Raw genomic sequence first — 20,077 nt, forward strand, 5'->3', positions numbered from 1 at the left:
CTTTGATTTTGTTTCCTGAAGTCCACCTATAACATTTCTGTTGTTCCTAGTTTATCATTTCCTATGTTTATTTAACATAACCAAAACAAGACAATTATGACAAGAACGAGAATGATCCAAGGCAAACTCAAACATGATGACTCTGTATAAAAAAACAAAGATAACAACTGACAGGAAACTAAGGACTATATACCAGTGGTGCGCGGTTACTCTGATCGAGATCTGACACATACAGCACATTTTGTTGCATTGGGTGTAAGATGCAATGACAAACTCAAGCGCAGAGTTTCAACTAATTAATTATTAATTTGTTTAGTTGTATCATTTATAATTTAAATATGAGAACAACACCAATAAACTTGGCATCATCATACTTCTTTTTTTTTTCCCTTGCATCATAGATTGGAAAAAAAATATCTTCAGGAAACAGACAGACTTGAATAGCAACACAGCAGCAAACAATACACAATAAAATAGCAAAACAACAATAAATAATTAATCCAAAGTTTGAACAAGTATGAGTAGGCAATTCTTCATTTGAACGTGCGTTGTGTGACTGTCTACAGTAAGCCTACACACGTTGATCAAACACAGCGTGAAAATAAAGAAATTATATAGGGGTACATTTGACCTCCTGGCGGTTTTAGGTATAAATGCCTCGTTTTTTAATCTGGTTTTATCTAAACAATTTTAAACATACGTTATTGTAAATAACACAATTTTAGTAAAAGTCAGTGACTGGGAGACTTGGATATTTTATCTGTTATGTAGCCTACATTTGAAAAACAGCCATGGGTAAATTTTACCCCCTGGCGGTCCCAATGTTTAAAGACAAGATTTGGTCTTCAAAAAGCTTTTTTCCAAAAGGGGGGGTCGTCTTATATTCAGGGTTGTCTTATATTCGAACAATAAGGTACATCTATTATCTCCAGGGTGAGATCACAGTCTACAAACCATGCTTTCATCCAGACCCCTTACTTTCCATCCTCCCCAGAGGTTCGAGACAAGCTCTGCCCGGTCCAAACAACAACAGTACTGTTTCCTGCACAGTGCTTGTGCAGCGGGATGCAGCACCATGACTGGCTTCCTTTTTTCCAGGCCAGGCTTCACTGGGGGAGCCGGCGAGGCATGACACTGAAGCAGTGCAAGGCAAACAGTGGAACTGGCCGCTAGACCTATGACGGTCCCTCAGCTGTAGTCTACTCAAGGGCTACATTGTTCGTCGACTAGAAGTTGGCACAATAGAGTGAAGCGTAACATATAACTAGAATTTATTTAAAGCTGCTTATATATGTATGGACTCTTGGTGATTTTGAACCACAACTTGGAGCCTGGTGTGTAATTTTGTTTATTATCATTAAAGGATCTCCCTTGACAGGAAGTGGACAAATGGAATATTGCCAAAACAAAGCAATGAGTGTGAACAGCAATTGGAGAGAATTTATTGATCCCCAGAGCAAATTTCCATGTCACAGTGACATCATTAAAGGATAGATTCTCAGAGATCATATGAAATTTGGCTCCATGATGCTCATATCCACAATGCGGTAGACCAAAAAAGGATTAATGATTGTTTCATGTATTATTTCTGCAAAGATTTACTAGTCAAGAGTATTGACCTTTATGATTTTTCCCAACATTTCAAAATAAAATTAAATATCAGTGGGGACAGTTTGTTTGTTGAACAAGTCATTGTGGTTTTAGGCCATCTGCTTAAGATCATAATAAAGGATATTATAGCTATTTTTATGTATGTTTAATCAATCTGCAATTACAATAGTGTGAGAAATGACCCACACTGGACACATGTCATATACAAATTCTTGCGTTCGAATACACCTACTTCCCAACTATATAGTACTTAAAATAATGTCCAAATCCGTAGTATTCATAAAAAAGTAGGCCAAAAGTATGTAAAGCCAATAGTTAAAGTTCATGTTTTGTCCTTCGAAATACTATAATAGTTCAAAGATGGCTAAAAGTGAGACTGCATATCGAGCTTTATTCAGTCCATTTTAAATTCAGCCTTTGAAATGGGTCAAACAAAATATATTACCTAAGAAGTTCAAGTAAATACTCTAGAAAGCTCATTCAAGGATGTGCATTTACTGGACGGAGAAAGCACTGGCGCCTGCAGGATTTCATCTGACGGGATGCACAAAGGGTTTTTTATTTACTGCTAAAAAGAATAAGCATATAGCCTAACTAATACGCACCTTTCGGACCATCAGTGAGAGCAAAGGTTCATCAGAACGAGTGTAGCCTACTGTATCTCTAGACGTTTTAAACGTTTTTAAATCTGAAAACTCAAAAAAGCGACAAAATTGTCAGACATCCATTTAGCGCATGTTCACAGAGGAAAACAACTGAAACAAACAACAATTGGATGTTCTCTCGATACTGTCTGTTTGTTTTACTGACTGTAAATCACATCAGAAGATTCAGTGAGAGAGCAGTCCAAACGAATGTGAGTGGATTCAATGCGTTTAACCAATTCATAATTCAGAACATAATTTCAAAAAGATATGTGCGCAGTCCAGTTACAGAACTGTTTTTTACAGTAGATCCCCTTGCGATGGGCCTGCTGGTAGGTCACATGACAGTGACAACACGAGGGATGAAGTACGTACATCCAGATTTCATTCATACTGCACACATTCATTCATACTTTTTAAATGAGTTTTTAATGATTTTTTAAAAAAAAATGTGTTTTCCTCATCAAATGTAGTACCTTTAATTTTGGACACACCATTTCATATTGCTTTATATGACCAAAAGGAACCAATTACTAAAATCTTGAAATCCAAAATAATGAAAATGTCTTCAAATGCCTTACAATTTATTTATTTTTTGTCTGTGTGTGTCTGTTAGCACTGAGGTAATCTATATCAGGGGTGTCCAACCCTGATCCAGGAGTGCTTCCATCCTGCAGTTTAGTTCCAACCCCAGTCAAACACACCTGAACCAGATAACCGTGTTCTTCAAGATTACTTGAAAATAACAGGTAAGTGTGCTGTATCAGGGTTGGAACTGAACTCTGCAGGGTGTTGGCTGACCAAGAGCAGGGTTGGACTCAGGGTCTACATGCTAAAGCAGGGGTGTCCAATCCTGCTCCTGGAGGACCCCTGCTGAAAAATCCAGCAACAGCATCAACAGCATAAGGTATGTTTTGCATGCTGGGACCAGCATGGTATGCTGGTTGCTGTTGGACCTGCTACACCAGCTCAATAACATGGAATTCATGCTGGATTTTTCAGCAGGGACGTTGGCCCTCCAGGCCTAAAGTACTAATGACGAAACACTGAATGAAATCACAACTTACCCAACACAATCACGACCGTTTTCAGCAAGCTCATCATAGTATCCCTGTTCCGCCGTTGACCTGAGCTGTGCCGGGACATCCTCATGGTTCGCTGACGTACGTACATAAATATGTGGGCGTAAAGAACCACCATCACCACGAAGGTCACCAGGTTGAAGATGGCCCAGAAGCCCAAGTAGGAGTTGCTGTAGAGGGGGGCCATGTTGGAGCAAGTATCTATGGCACAGATGCAGTTCCAGCCCACGCTAGGAATGGCGCCCATGACGATAGACATGGTCCAGATGATGACGATAACTACAACTACTCGTCGATTGCTCATGCGGGTATGGAGCTGCATGCGGAACACAGTTATATGGCGCTCAATGGCTATAGCTAACAAGTTAGCAACTGAGGCTGTTAGGCTTGTATCGATGAGGCCTTGACGGAGCAACCACGTGCTGACTGTAAGCCTTCTCGTATTGGGTCCCGTGTTAAACATCAAGTAGAAATAGGCAAGTCCCGCAAAGAAGTCCGCAGCTGCTAGGTTAGCCATTAGATAGTAGATTGGAAAATGAAATCGGCGGTTGATGTAGATGGCCACCATCACCAGCAGGTTAGCCAACATAATAAAAATACATACTGTAATCCCAAGTCCCATCACTAGCTTGCTTACGGCGTTCCATTCTGTGGCCAGATACTTCTGACTACGATTGTAAAAAAAGGCTATGGTTTCGTTGTAGTAGCATTGTCCGTCATCCATCCTGAAAGGTTATGTTTCTGAAAAAAGATAAAAAAGAAGATGTCAAAGCTTCAGCATTATTTGAAATCTAATGAAAGGTCACATATGGCTTAATGTTTTGCATAATTTATGGCATGTAATTTCACATTGATGATACACAGTAGACTTGCCACCCACATGCATTGAGGCTAATTGATTTAGAGCCATAAGCAAAATTATCATTATTCTGAAATAAAGCGTTGATGTATTTTTTTGTGACAGTGCAGACAAGCATTTAAAATGCATGGCACATCCATAGAAATTAACCGGTAATAAACCTCTCAACAGCGTGTAACAGTTCATTTAACTCAACAGTATGTCCAGAATCCAGTGAGATGTTTCACAAATCAGCTTTTTAGCATGCAGTTTCCATCTGGTCCTGTTTTATTAGAATGTTAACTCATAATGTTGACCAGGAAAAGCCGTCTAAACACAGGGGGGGGGGAGGGGGGGGGGGGGTAGAATGGTAGTCTGTAGCTTGGGATTCTAACTTTTAAAACTATTAAACACATCAGTGCAGGACTGAATTGGCCGATTCTTCCTCCCTAAACACCCAGCACAGGAAATAGGCCTCATTTGGGCATTGCAAGATAATTGACCCTTATTATGTGTAAGAAAGTAATCAGTGAAGTTCAGCAGGGCATCATTATTGTTTAAGAGTCATTGTGGTAACATGTCTACAGTATGTCTAAATATTTAAAGTTATTCAACCTTTAAAATTCAACAATGAGCTATTAATGGTTTACTTTTGGAAACATTGGTCATCATTAACCAAAACATAAATTCTGAGTAATCCACTACTGGTTGCTATTTTGCCAGCAATTACAATAGATAGAGAATAGGGCTTTTAATCCTTAAAAATCATGCAAAATACTATTAAGAGTGGTTCATATCAGTTGTGCACTATATCAAAAGTCTTCTGAAGACATATGATCATTGAACCAGAACTTGAGAACCTGGTCGTCAAAGTTTTCCAAAGCCATACAAGTGATGCTGATTTCAATTGTATTCACTTTCACTAAAAGTGTGACCAGGGTATTCTCAAAAAATATACACTTTGTTTTCCACAGAAGAAAGTTGAACAACATGTAAGTGAATAAGTGTTTCAGGTTGTGTTTGAAAACCTGGCTGCATTGAATATCATAAGGTCTATGATAAAATAAATATTGAACAATTCTCAATAGGACCATTTCTTTTTAGCCATTACCAAAACTTTAAAACAGACATTTCTTTCAGCTCACATGTAGCTATCTCAGGCTCAGCATGCTATCAATTGTTTAGAATTCAAATGCCAAGCGAGAGTGGATGACCTTTCCACAGTTATTGTGTACTTCTAAAGCTATCATCACCACACATTGGTCCATAGTGCTGGGAGACAGACAGACAGATCCTGTCATTGTGTGTCAATGTGTTTTATCATATAGCCTCAGGCCTCTGATCTCACTAAACTAAAGGCAATGAACAAGAGCAGTCTGTGCACAAATGTCTCTGAACTTCCTCTCTCAGCTGAAGCAATGCTCAAAGCCACAGTTCCAGCACTGTTGTAGAACCCATCCTCAATGGATAAAGACAGTGAGAAGGAAATTCCAGAAAGGCCTTGGCTGAGTGCATTTGATAACATTGTATCGTCATGGTTCTTCTGTATCTCCTGCTAAAACAACAGTGCTAGACTGTTACTCAAGGAAACATGTGAAAGTAAACACTTATTTCAAACTGTTTTTTGTTTAGAAAGTACTAATTTGCCAGTTGATTCACCCAAATGAGCTTTTCTCTGAAATTATTTTTCTTCTTGAAATAATGCCTTTTAACAATTAAATTTTTTAAAACATGGTTCAAGTGTCAACATGCTTTTTTGGCACCATTATGGTTTTTCAATACATCCAACACTGAATGGGCCTGTGCAATCATTTACATATTAATGACAATCTTGGAAGCATATCTAAAAAAATATAAGAGTTCAAATAAGACCATTATCTTAATCCTGTAAATTAAATGGCATCACAAGCAAACAGTACTGTGCAATATAGATACTGTGCAGGGAAACTTTGAGAATGAGGTTAGGGAACGAGCAACAGCACCAGTCTTGATTTATTTCAGTATTGGTCCCCTGCCCGACTGAAATTACAATACAGGCATTGTTCTGCACCCATCCTATCAAAAAAAAAAACAATGAAACTTGATTATTACAAAGAATAAATTGTTCGCATTAGTGCATAGGCTCTGTGAGGCAATACTCCAAAGTGATTTAGACCCAAATGTTGCAAATTTATGCCCATAATTTGGCAGGCATCTGAAAGCTGTTAACAAGGAGGAGGATGAATAAGGAACTCAGGTAAAGCAGTGGTGGATACTTACTATAGTAATGACAGTAAATGAAGCATAAATTGAGCCTAAACCAAAACCTAACCCTAATCGTAACTTTATAGAAAGTACATGTAGTTAATTAATATTACTCAGTACTTATTTGAGTAAGTACAATGTAACTACATCAACTTACACTTTATTTTATCTTAATTCTGCACTAAAAATATGCAGTATTACAAGAGATTATGAGCCAGATTCACGAACAGCTTGCGCCAGTGCAAACCCTCTTTTGGCGTTAAAAAAAACTACTGTCAGGATTTATTCTTTTTGCGGCATTGCATATGCATTTGTAGGAGTTTCCCTTTAAGGCGCAACATTATGGGAGGAGAGTATTTAAATTAATCCCGTGAGGTGATTTACAAAGGTTTACACTCATCAATTAACAGGTGTCAAAAAAAGTAAGTCTTAAACCAGACGCTAACGGGTAGATTGCGCTGGTCAGAAATGATCCGGTTGCATCTATGTTCTTTAATTTGCGCATCGTCCATAGATCACACACAGAAATGTCCACTCCCATTAGCCCTTTTATGGAATTGCGTTCCCACGCTAATTTGCCCTGTTTAGTAAATCTGGCCCTATGTGTCAAATAGGCTACAGGCAAGGCTCTCGATTAAAATGAATGTAATGTAACATAATGTTATACAATGTGACGTAATGTAACAATGTAACATAACAATGTAACAATGTAACAACTTAACATAATGTACTGTAATGTAGCAATGTAATGTAACATAACAACATAACATAATGTAACCAAACTCCTGTTGTATTCCTCATTTGTGAGTTGCTTTGGGCCATCGAAATAAAGTGTTACTGAACAATCATTATATTTCTGCATTTTCCACTTTATACATTCTACTCCCTATAAGTAACTTTGCAACTACATGTCAACTAAGAGTCATTAGAGTATTAGTAGACTGTCTGCTTAATATCTGCTAACACTTTATTTTGATGCTCCCAACAGACATTCTACTGACTAAGTAACTTTGCAACTACATGTCAACTCATTCTACCAACCCAAATCCTTACACCTAACCTAACCTCATAGTTTACTAAATAATACTCTAATGGGAGTTAGTTGACAAGTAGTTGCAATGTTACTTATAGTTAGTAGAATGTCTAAATTGTACCATCGAAATAAAGTGCAACCTAGTGTTTATGCTAACTGAATATATAAAATACTATAAATTAATATATCAGCCATCATTTTACCCAAGTAGACGCTTCTAATTTGGGAGGAAGTTGTTTTTTTTCATTCTGAACATTACACGCATAATTGTTACCCTAGAGCAAAACCCTGTTCTCAACAACAAGTGCCATAGAATCTGTTTTGACATGTTCTCGTGCCGTGGACTTGAACCTCAGGTTTAATTTGGACTCGTTTGCAGATGTGCAAACGGCATTTCATCTACGGTCTCTAGCACCTTAAAGGTGAACTATGTAGGATTTTTGCAGTAAAATATCCAGAAACCACTAGGCCAGTGTTATGTATTTTGTTCAGTTGAGTACTTAGAATATCCCAAATGTTTCCAACTATTTGTAAATCGTGAGAAATTGCTATTTTTACCAAGGAACCGGGACGTGTGAGCTATGCGTGTGAGGGAGTCGCCTGTCGATTGCGTAATATCTGCGTCACCCTCGGTTTCCGGTTTTATTCAGTGAAACACTTTACTCTCACTGCAGAGTGAACAAGTGTCATAGCAGCCGCCGGGCGAACGTCATAACTTCCTTTTCAACACACTCAGATATATCTAATACGATAAACAGAGTTGCGTTACCTCATACTAATGACTGGAAAAGAGGAAGTGGCGCCGGCAACCGTGTCATAATAAAAGTCCCGCCGGCGATTAGCCATAATAACAGTCCCGCTCTTCAATCGCTCCTGCGGCCTTGCTCAGCTCCACAACACTCGGTCCTGCTCTGCTTCAAACTACAGTAATGTTAATAATCGCATCCATGAACATGATTTCTGACCGAGTCCTATCCTGACTGTTTTCCACCGGCTGTGAGCTGAAGACCACATGTCCCAAGATTCTGCGCTCAAACGTGGCGTCATCAAACTACGCCTTTGTTTTGAACAGGCGACCTCTAGTGGACGGAAAAGTTACATAGTGTAGCTTTAAGGCTAATACAAGCCTGCAAATATTTGGTTCAGAGTGCACTTAAAGGGCACACTGTACAGTGTCCCTATATTACATGATTCTCTGACAGCTTCAGTCTATGCAAACAGATACATATATAAATAAATAAAAAATACTTACAAAAATGTTAAGCAAAGTAAAAGTTAAAAGGTACTAATCAGGAAAAATAAATCAAATTAATTGATTTAAAATATACTCAAGAGTCAAAAGTATCAACCCAATCTCACGGCAATTCGTACATGTTTTATGAGGTGGCTAATTCGTACAAATTCATACGAGTGAGGTTGTACGAATTGGTGCGATTTTTGCTAAATCGTACATATTTGACGAGTTGGTCAATTCGTATGATTTAGTTTGAATGACCTAACCTCAAACCCTGCAACTAAACCTACCCATGCCGTATAGACAAATCGTACAAATTCATACGAGTGAGGTCGTACGAATTGGTGCGATTTTTACTAAATCGCAAGTATTTGACGAGTTGGTCAATTCGTATGCTTTCGTACGAATGACCTAACCTCAAACCCTGCACCTAAACCTACCCATCACTGCAGTGATGGATAAATCATACTAATTCATAGGAGTGAGGTCGTACAAATTTGTACGAATTGGCCACCTTGTACAAATACAAACAAATTGGTTGTGAGATAGCGTTAAAATTATTGTGTACAGCCCCAGGCTATAAAATTATAGATGAACTTAATGAATTACACAAAAGCAGTACCAAATTCCTTTGTTATTGCTTAAAACAAAGTACCAGCTACAACCTACTTAATTTCTTTGGAAACATCAATCCTCAAACACGTGTTTAAAGTTGGGCTTCAGATCCCGCAAACAAAATATTTTTCAGATCTCTAAACACTGAGCTGAAGAAAGGGTTTGATGTTCTTGAACCACAATCTGCACCAAAAATGTGTGAAATTTGAGTGTGATATGAAGTTCAGTTTGCGGAGAACTGTGGGCAGTTTCACGGTCTAGTTTTCTTTTTTGGCCTTGAGATTTTAGATCAGCGCTAGATGCTTGAGGAAATGAGAAAACATAACCTAGCTCACTTCTACCAACCAGCTGATGACACCTAAACCTGAAACCCAACCAGCTTGCTAAATTGCCATTTACACGACAATGATGTGCTTACATTTCTTTTCTTTGAGTTTTCTGCGTACAGATGATACATTGTCAAAAGGATCCCCATTCACATGGATCCGCGAAAACGACTAAAAACTCTGTATTCTGCTACTTGGCCATTGGATGGCAATGAAACACTATAGACTGAATATGTAATAGATTCACGTTTTGTTGATAACACAGAGACCATTTTCAAAAACTTGCCATTGAAACCCGTTTTCAAAGGTTTTTGTGTAAATGAATGGCCAAAATACATAAAAAGTTTTACGTTTTTTAGTTGAAAATGGTGTTGTGCAAACGGACCCTAAGTTAGTAGTACCCGAACAACATGGAAGCAGAAGTAAGCAAAACCAAAAAATGGCCAAACTGCTAAATAGCAAAGCACTGGTCCGTGGCAATTGTTGCATCCTAAGGTGCTCTTCACGTCATATTGACTCATCATATAGGTCACATCAGAAAACGAATGGAGAGCCACCATTCATGTCTTCTATTATGGTGGAAGGAAAGAACTACTTTAACTACTGCCTCTAACTTCATTTCTGATCCTATTTCTGAAACCTGATTGTTCAGCTGTGGTAGCATGGTGATTGGAGTGCACTCGGCTAAAAGTGTATTATGTAACTATATAAAAACATAATGTCATCAACTCATCTTCGAACCCAGAGAAACGAAATACTTTGACCTACTGACTGATCACACTTCTATGGAAACCAGTCACAAACAGTGACACAGGCTAAAGCATGTAACCAAATAAAGGAAACACAAATGCACAAGCGCAGAGCATAATATAATATACACAATCCATGCATTCAATTATCTGATGCAGAGTAGCTATATTGTGAAAAATTATATGATCAATAAGTTATGCCAACATATGTTTTTGCGTTGCTTTAACTCATCAAAATAAGTTAATTTAAGCAATTTACCAGTCTTTAAGTAATAAAAGATTCAACTCATTAAAGTCAGTTTAAATGTAATTTAAGTTGAAATGACTTAAACATCCAAGTTGATTGTATAAAAAAATGTAAGGCAGCTACTTTTTTTACAGTGTATGTTTACATTTCATCACTGTTTGAAATATCAAAAATCAAAATCAAAATCAAATCCAATCAAAATTGTAAAATATTTTGGTAACACTTTAGAATAATGGTCCGTCATTAATAGATAACTATGCAGGAAGTAATGCAGGACTAATGAGTAGTACTACACTAACACTTCAGCTACTACTACTAATTATTAAAGAAAAAATGTTAACTAATCAGCAAGTAATATCGAATTTAGGAGATAGTACATTGTTAAGTAATCAATGCTTACCGAGATTAGCCTCATTAACTATTAACTAACTGACAAATTATAAAGAACATTATTGTGTCTGAAACGTAATCAATCATCTTTTTTACTCTGAATAAATTCATAAAATGCATCACTAGTTACTCAAGGGTTACCTAGTCACTATGCAGGAACTACTAATGATCTAACTAGGTCAATCGTTATGAAATCTGAATGTGTTTGCTCGGTTCATTTGGTCTGGGCCAAAAAAAAAACAAACATTTTTTCCTGGTCCACTTAGAATTAATTCGCATTGGCATTTCATCACCGAACTTAAAGGTATCCCTATGCCTTTAGGTTGGGTATGTTCACAACCTGAATGGTAGTCTTTTATTATGTATATTTTGCGGCGGAACTTACCAAACATCCAAAACAATGCTGTGTGCTGGGATAAATGAACTTGTTGCACCCTTAGCACTTAGCTAGATCACACTAGCACTTTTGGTGGTCACCCAGATTCAATTGACATCAGAGTTCAGTCTCGGGTGCACATAAAAAAGGGTGGTCTGGATTACGTTTCATGCGAATTCCGGTACGGTTCACTGCTGATATGAATTAACTGCTATTAATGATACATGATTAAATAAAACTGTTTGTTTGTGTAGGTTTCACTCACTTTCCTGACAAACGTGACTGACACACTGCAAGCAGAGAAAATGTATATCTCATTTCTGCTCACCTTCAGCACAAATCGTCTCTAGAGTTCTTTGGAACATTTGCAATACATTTGCGGCAGATAGACACAAGTGCTGTCATGTCCCGACCTTTCCTGTGTTGCCATTACCAAGAAACAAGTAAACAGCTGCTGCTTTGATGATGCAAACACATTCGTTTCGGACCCAAATAATGGGTCCAACAATGGGAGGGGGAGCAATCGAACTTGGGTTTGGACCATGCAGGCAATCGAACCAAGTGAGAAAGGACCCAAAGATACACTTTTTAACAATCAAATAATCAAGGAATCAAATTCAAATCACCAATCTGAATCAATTCCATAGATTCAGACAGATTTGGTATAATCTAAATGCAAGCAAACTGTGTATAGTGAGACATCACACAATTCTAGCATAAAATCCTCCAGTTCTTGAGAAAGTAGAGATGATGAAATCTACATTTGGCTGTTCATGGTTCAATCATTTTTAGATCTGGGCATGGAAATTGTCTGGTGAATGAAATCAACCAAGAAGTTATTTAGCCGTGTATGGTGGCATTATCTCCCTGAATTATGGGAATGTCATGGCAGAGCAGTGTTTGCAGCATCTAGATAGGAAGCACCTGGTCCTACAAAGTGGTCTCATATTCCTTGGAAGCTATAAAACCTTGAAAAACAATCATCAGACATAATGACTCCCACAAGATGGCTGCCCAAATACTTATGAAACACAATGTTTAACATTTGGCAAACTCCTTGGATGAAAGTAATAGGATAAAAGATTATTTAGATTTTTTTCCCCCCATCACTCAGAGGTGGGGTTTTTTGTGCTCCTTACTCCAGATTATCCTTCATGGTGCATGGTTTTAAGCTAGGGTTTCCAAATGGCAGTCCTCTGACATAATATTGCTCAGAGTGGGTCACAGGGGTTCAATTTTGTGGTAAATTTTGAGGTTATACTTTTGAGGTTTATACATTCATAGCCAATACTGTAAAGCATCCATCTGTCTCTAATATAGCAATAGTTCATCCAGAATTGAAATTTCGGTCTTCATTAATTCCAAACCCATATGACTTCCTTCATAAAATGAAAATAAATATTGAAATGCCCTGACTACTTTTAAAAATCAAAATGAAAGTGGAATGAATGTTCAGTATTTTTATATATATATATATATATATATATATATATATATATATATATATATATATATATATATATATATATATATATATATATAATTTGTAATAATATTTTTGATAAGCTTTTTATTTTAGTTTTTAGTTTTATTTTGTTTAATTTTTAGTATATTTTGTGCGTTTGTCATTAGTGTTTATTTTTTGTAACTATTTAAGTAAAAAAAAAAAAACTATTTAAGTAATTTGTTTCTTATTTCAGTTAGTTGCCAAGGCAACTTCTCAAATATAAGTTTTAGTTCATTCTAGGTTACACTTTATTTTACGGTACATGTACTTACAGTGTACTTACCCAAGAACGTACTGGTAATATAAAGTAACTACATGTGTTAATGTAAGGTTTAGAGGTAAGTTCAGGGTTAGTACCTAGTTATAACCTAGTTATTGTAATTGCTATAATAAGTACATAGCATGTACATGCAGAACAGGACTGTAAAGTAAAGTGCTACCAATTTTGAGTAAATTATAATAACCCTGGGATGAATATTGGAGCTCCAAAAATGATAAAAAGTAGCATAAAAGTATCATAAAATAAGTCCATATGACTTGTATGCTGTATTCCAAGTCATATAAAGCCATATAATGGATTTGCATGAGGAACATACCAAATATGAGATGGTCAAGATCCATTACACCAGGTTTACGTTAACCACACATCAATAGTATCATTGACATAACCTGGTGTCATCAATGCATGTTGACCATTCAAGAGTAGCGTGAACATTCTTCAAAATTTCTCCTTTGGGTTAAATGGTAGAAATAAAGCCATTTCGAACAAAATGAGGGCAAATATATTTATTCTTGAGATTTATAATCAGGTTTTCCTTAACAAATGTTGTGAAACAGGGAGCTGCAATTCTGGCATAGAGTTTGCTTTGAACTGCAAGTTTTCTTTTGTTATTAAAAAAAATGAATTTTATATACACATACTGCTAATTGGCAGTCGACTTAGTGATTCATCTCTGCAGCTGCATTTGTTATTCTAATGTAGGTCATTTTAGCTCTTATGACATGGTTCTGTTATTTTAAACACCCTTATATGTCAATTGTTTACTCAGTTTTCATTCTTAAGGATATTACAAGTAGGGTCAAACGTATACACAACTAAAAGTTACTTCACCTTGTTAAACTTCACAACTCAACTCTATTGGCTTCCCACACAACTGCATGAGACGAGACGATTTCCTGTATCATTCAAGGTTGCATAGAACATCCAGCTTGGTCTTATTAAGCAGGCATCAGATATAACTGCGTATTACAACATGCAAACTAACAGTAACAATTATAACCTTGACATTTGAAGCTTTAAGAGGGTTAATTAAATGGGCAATAGATTAATTAGGCACCAAAGGCTGAACATACATCACTATGAAAAGCCCCGTTTCCACCGAAATTACCCGGAACAAGGAACTTTTTTTCCCCCCAGACCTGCTGCTGTCTGCGTTTCCACTGCTGTCTAAAGTACCGTGAAGATTAGGCAAATTAGTCCGGTGATGTAGGACTGCGCGCGACTGCTCTTCCCAGTCAGCGACGGACAGTAATAATTTTTGTGCGACACTGTCTGCAACAATAACAAGTATGGAGGAGATTCAAGCAGCGCTGCTTTTGCTGGTTATTTATTGGTTTACTAAAGAGGTAATTAACAAAATGGCGGAAAAGAGATGAGCACTGATACTAAAGCGTATTCTGAAATCTCGTAAAGCTAGATTTAAAATAAGACAATATATGTTATTATCAGCTATTACGGACATTGACCGTGAAATGGCTGAGACGGCCGCGCGCCATCAGACAGAAAGAGCAAGACTGATATTTACTGAATGCAGAAAGAACCTCGCAAAAGACTTTTAAAAATGCCGGTTGAAATAAAATGTTGTGTGAGCTCAACCAATCAGCATGTTCGGCGCCAAAGTCCCACCCCCGAAAGTTTGGGGGTACTTTGAAAAAGTACTACCTCACGAGCAGGGACTTTCGGGGGGGTATTTACCCAGAACTTCATTTAGACCCTGGTTCCTGGGGTCGAAACACACCGAGTACCACCCCAAAGTTCCTGGGGAAAGTTCCTGCGGCGGAAACGCGGCTAAAATGAATGTGATCTAATGAACATGATATGTTGTTTAACAAGTATGATTTAAATGGAATATTCACTGACATCAAAGTAAGAAAACTTCAGGAAGAAGCCAAAAGGTGATTGAATGCACTCTTCTGAACTATTAAACTCAAGTTCCCCTGTAGATATAAGGCTGGTTGTGTGTGTCACAGTTGTGTATGGGTGTGTCTTGGATTCATATGGGCTGCACACTCCAACAACGCATCTTTATATGCCAAGTGAGACACAAGACACATTTGAATACAAACAAAAAACTCCCAACTTATTAAAATACAAGTTACACTGATTAGTGTGTGACTCTCAGAAAACCTAAAGAGAACCGGTTATATTTTCTAAAGAAGGTAGATTAGGTATAATATTATATCATTATTAGGACCATTACTTTTTTAATTTTTTTTTTTTAGCTGCACAAGGCAATTATTTTCATAAAAAAATAAATAATCATGTAATTTCACATAATTGTCTACCACAATTTGGAAAAGTTAATATTTATTACCGCAGTTTTTTAGAAAAAACTAAAATATAAATAATGAATATTAAAATAATGTATAACTGCAAGTTAAAGAATACTCAGTTTTACTGCTTTTAATTTATTTAAATATGTAATCTGATTTACATTAAAACAGAGAAGAAAAATTAATAAAAAATGATAATGATATCAATAATAATATCTATATGCCCATTTAGCTCCAAATGCTCCATTTACACCAACAAACGGCTCTTATCATTTTGGTGTGTATACTGTATAAAAAACACTCCATTTATTTATTGTGAGAGTGTGTATGTGTGTGTGTGTGTGTGTGTGTGTGTGTGTGTGTGTGTGTGTGTGTGTGTGTGTGTGTGTGTGTGTGTGTGTGTGTGTGTGTGTGTGTGTGTGTGTGAGTGAGCGAGTGAGCGAGTGAGAGAGAGAGAGAGAGAGAGAGAGAGAGAGATACACCCTACAATCAAGCAAGTCATCACAAAGTTACAACAGCCTACCACAATTCATATTGTGAGTTTGCCTTTGAAGTTAACCAGACTAGGAGCCATAAACTCCAGTAAGGACATAAAACAATCTAAAGATAACAGCTTGACACCAACATCACAACAAATCATTATCCTATGAAGATAATACACAGTTTAGAAATCAATAAACCTCATAGCTAAGCTAAACTGTTTTGACATCTGCAACTTCTCACATTAAAAGCAATAAACCACACACCTCAAAAGATCACATACATCAAACTAGTATGTCTTATTTATACTACCAACTGGGTGGCCATAAAAATAGCTCACAATACAGCACAACAATCAACCACAACCTGTCACGGGACCTCCCAGCCATGCCCATTCGACATATTTATTTAGAGAGCACCATTGCACCTAATTGAAGGCCACAGAACACATTTTAGAGTTTGATATCTCCCTTCAGCAGCTCTGACACACAGCAGGAAGGGCAGTAACCAGCCCTGGCATCCCAGCTCTGATCGGCTCCACAGCTGCACCCAGTCCTGACCTGGGAGGTGATGGAGTACCATGTGTGTTTTTTTGTAAAGGGGAGGCTTTCCTGTCTCGGTCTAGCTTGCATCAGACCAACCATTGGATATATTAAAACCTTGGCACTAAATATGTTCAGTCTACTGATCTTAAAAGAGCACAATGCAGAATTAAAAGTACTGTATTTTTTTTCATGCCACATGTACTGTATTCTAAAAGTAAGGGCCATGTCGAATGTATTCAGTCGACACAGAGTTCAAACAAATACACACCATAAGCTCTAATGCTCAAAATATAATTTATTGGTTTGAGGTGGGCAAACTCAAATTAAATCAATTAGTTCAATCAAATTAACTTTGAGTATTTAGAACTTTCTTTTTCTTTTTTGAGTTCACAAAACTGACACATTTTAAGTAATCTGAATTGTTTCATCATTTTGAGTTCTATGAACTTGTTTCTTTTCATTTAGACAAACTTAAATGTACCTTAAACTGGGATATTTCCCAGCATGCTTTGCCATGGCACTCGAAAGGGAGAGTAAATGCTTTGTGCAAGATTAATGTGAAGCGGGAGATTTAGTAGGGCTGGGCAAATTTTTTTTTTTTTTTTCGATTAATCGTTTTTTTTAAATGTGGTTGATTCAAAATCGATGGAAAAAACTCCATAAAAACGGACAGAGTCTGAATGACGGTCGGCTAAATCGCAAGAAATGCTTGTCCTTTACTGAAAATTGCTGAAAATCATCCAATATCCTTTTTAAGTTTTAGAATAAGTGTATCAAAATATTGTATATAAACTTGTTCAATGTTCTTTTTTATAAATATAGTGGGCTATTTGAATTAAATCTATATTCATTGAGTTGAATCGAAATTGAATCGAGAATCGAAAATCGAATCGAGAATCGAAATCGAATCGATTTGAGAGCTTGCGAATCGAAATCGAATCGAATCGGAACATCTGATACCCAGCCCTAAGATTTAGTAGTGTTTAATGTTTTGCTATGCTAATTTAGAAATGTTTCTGTTATGTGTTTTTTTTTGTAGGGTTACCATCAATGGAGCATGAGCTGGTTTGAGAACAGGTATGTTAAATATATTCTGTATTGCCATACTCTTTCAGCAATTGCTATGATAATGTTATCAAAGCATTGCGTTACCAATTAGCATTTTGTTGAATTAGCTAGTTATAGCTAGCTAAATTTCCACTTCTAAAAATATTTAAAATTAGATTATATGATCATTTTAAGTTAAATGTATGAATTAACTTACATTTTAATTACTCTTAACTTAAGCATTTTAAGTTCTACTTAGTTGAACTGAATTGAATTTCTTAACTTAAAACATTTTGATGTAACAAATTACCAAATTTTTTTTTGCTTTGTCAACTTTGGGTTTACAGTGCAGTCAAAACTGGCTGCACACTGTTAACCCGAATAAGTTGACAAAACTCAAAATTTGAAGTTATCAGTTACATCAAAATGTTTAAGTTAAGACATTTTGTTTTGATTTAGAAAATAATTTCTTAATTTGAGACATTCGAGTACATTTCATTTAAAATTATCATGTAATCTCAATTTAAATATTTTTTAGTAGAGCTTTAACTAGCTAATTCAGTAAATGCTAAAATCTCACTGCAGTTTAAGTTAAATTTAACTTTGTCTAAATTAGAAAGAAACAAGATCATAGAACTCAAAACAATGAACAAATTCTGATTACTTAAAATGTGCCAGTTTTGTGAACTCAAAAGAAAAAAGAAAGTTATAAAAACTCATAGGAGTTCATTTGATTGAACTCATTTGTTTAAATTTAAGCTTACCCCACTTAAACCAATTAAATATGATGAGCGTTACTGTTCACAGTGCATCCCAGGAAGGTCAGATATAAGATTTTTCCATTTTCGTTACTTGATGGTTTTGATAAAGTTCACTGAATTGCCTAATAAATCAAATGTACAATCATCAGGCAGCTTAACTGTGGTTTTATTTGTAATCTTACTACAACTACTTAACTGTGTGACCACATCATGACTCAGGGTAATGAAATGAAAATAAATGAAGTCCTTGACATGAATTTCAGTTTTTTTTCCAATACAGTCAACTCAGATCGGGACCAACCTACTGCAACATAAGATACTAAAGCCAGTACTTTAAACCGCATCAGAATACTTGTATGTGGTACAATATGGTGATTGACCTGCATGAGTCCTTTCTGATTTGGCATAGGCTACATTATTCAAAGGCGTATTTTTTTGGGAGCTGGCCAGAAGGGCTAGGAATGTTTGACTGCTATCAATCTGAATTTACAACAATCCAGAACTGGTTGTTAGAACAGTAACTACACACAACACAGTATGAAACAATTCCCCTTTTGTTAGGTACGTTATCTTCTTGTGAGTGTTTAGTCTGTGTGGAAGTGAGGGGGAGGTATTAGTGTAAATTGGGGCAAACACTGAAGTTTGACACCTTTGGGGGACAGGGTGGCACCTATGCAGACACCTAAAATGCATTTTTAAAAATGCAAAGGGCCTGATTTACATCTACCAATTTATGCATCCCTAAACTAATATGAGAAAGGATGCATTAATTAAAGGGTACAAATAAATTATGATTTTTTTTTTCAGTTCCTCAGCCTCTTCTTTCGGACACTGCCACGCGTTACTGTCTCTGAGATCCGAAATTTGCTGATCTTACTTATGCATACTTGCGTAGCAAACATTAACATTAAACATAAACTAAATGATAAAAAAACAAATCTTAGGCTATCATTTTCATATTTTAAACATTGACATTTAATACTTACTTGCAGTAGTGACAGTGAACTCCAAGTTATTCCAAAACTGAATGGTAACTCCTCAAAAAAAGTACTAAAAGCTCCAAAAACACACGCGAGTCTGTTTAAGAGAGATGGCTCGATTGTTGTTCAGCGCTGTTTAGTCCACGGCTGTTTGTGAATATTCATTTTATTTCCTCGCAGTTGCGCGCATATACGGCATGTGAGTTGGGATAATTCACCTCTGTCCCGTTACTCGGAGAACAACTGCAGCACTGAGACTCAGCAGCAACACTCTCTCGCAGAGAGAGAGAGAGAGAGAGAGAGAGAGAGAGAGAGAGAGAGAGAGAGAGAGAGAGAGAGAGAGAGAGAGAGAGAGAGAGAGAGAGAGAGAGAGAGAGAGATGTTAGAGGGACGTCACGTCACACACACAGACGCGCAAATGCAAACACTCACTGTAGGCGCGCTGGCGTGGTGCGTATAATTGAAAACACATTGTCAGCTCACTCAGTACATTTTATAAGCTGTGAGTGAACTACCTTTCTTACAGTGTATGTGTATGTGATTCATGATACTAACTTTTTAAATGTTGATTATATAGTCTGTTGTTAATTCTGGGGATGATTTTGTCATATATTTGACTTTTGTCCTGACTTAGAAAACATTTACCACCATCTATCCATCTTATTTGTTATAAGTTATAAGTTTGGTAGGTACTTTTTACCAGTTGGCATCAGGGTGATTTTTAATAACACATCCCAATTCATCATTTAAAACCTACCTGATGTATTACAATTGAGATAGATAGATGGTGGTAAATGTAGCCTATACCACACACA

General features: G+C 36.7%; 1 protein-coding gene across 2 annotated transcripts in view; it reads right to left on the reverse strand.

Moving 5' to 3' along the window:
• lpar1 (lysophosphatidic acid receptor 1) overlaps positions 1 to 19,522 on the reverse strand; it is a 33,131-nt gene extending 13,609 nt beyond the window's left edge. For both annotated transcript variants that reach the window (XR_013815571.1, XM_079804555.1), the window contains exons 1-2: positions 19,269 to 19,522; positions 3,323 to 4,078 (exon numbers count right to left, since the gene is read on the reverse strand). Coding sequence is in view for 1 of the 2 variants with exons in the window: in XM_079804555.1 (XP_079660681.1) it covers positions 3,323 to 4,061 (739 nt within the window). In the remaining variant the exon portion in view is untranslated. The remainder of the gene's footprint in view (positions 1 to 3,322; positions 4,079 to 19,268) is intronic.
• Positions 19,523 to 20,077: the final 555 nt, after the last annotated feature.

The sequence above is a fragment of the Gobio gobio genome (assembly GCF_949357685.1).
Source record: "Gobio gobio genome assembly, chromosome: 22".
Taxonomy (NCBI): domain Eukaryota; kingdom Metazoa; phylum Chordata; class Actinopteri; order Cypriniformes; family Gobionidae; genus Gobio; species Gobio gobio.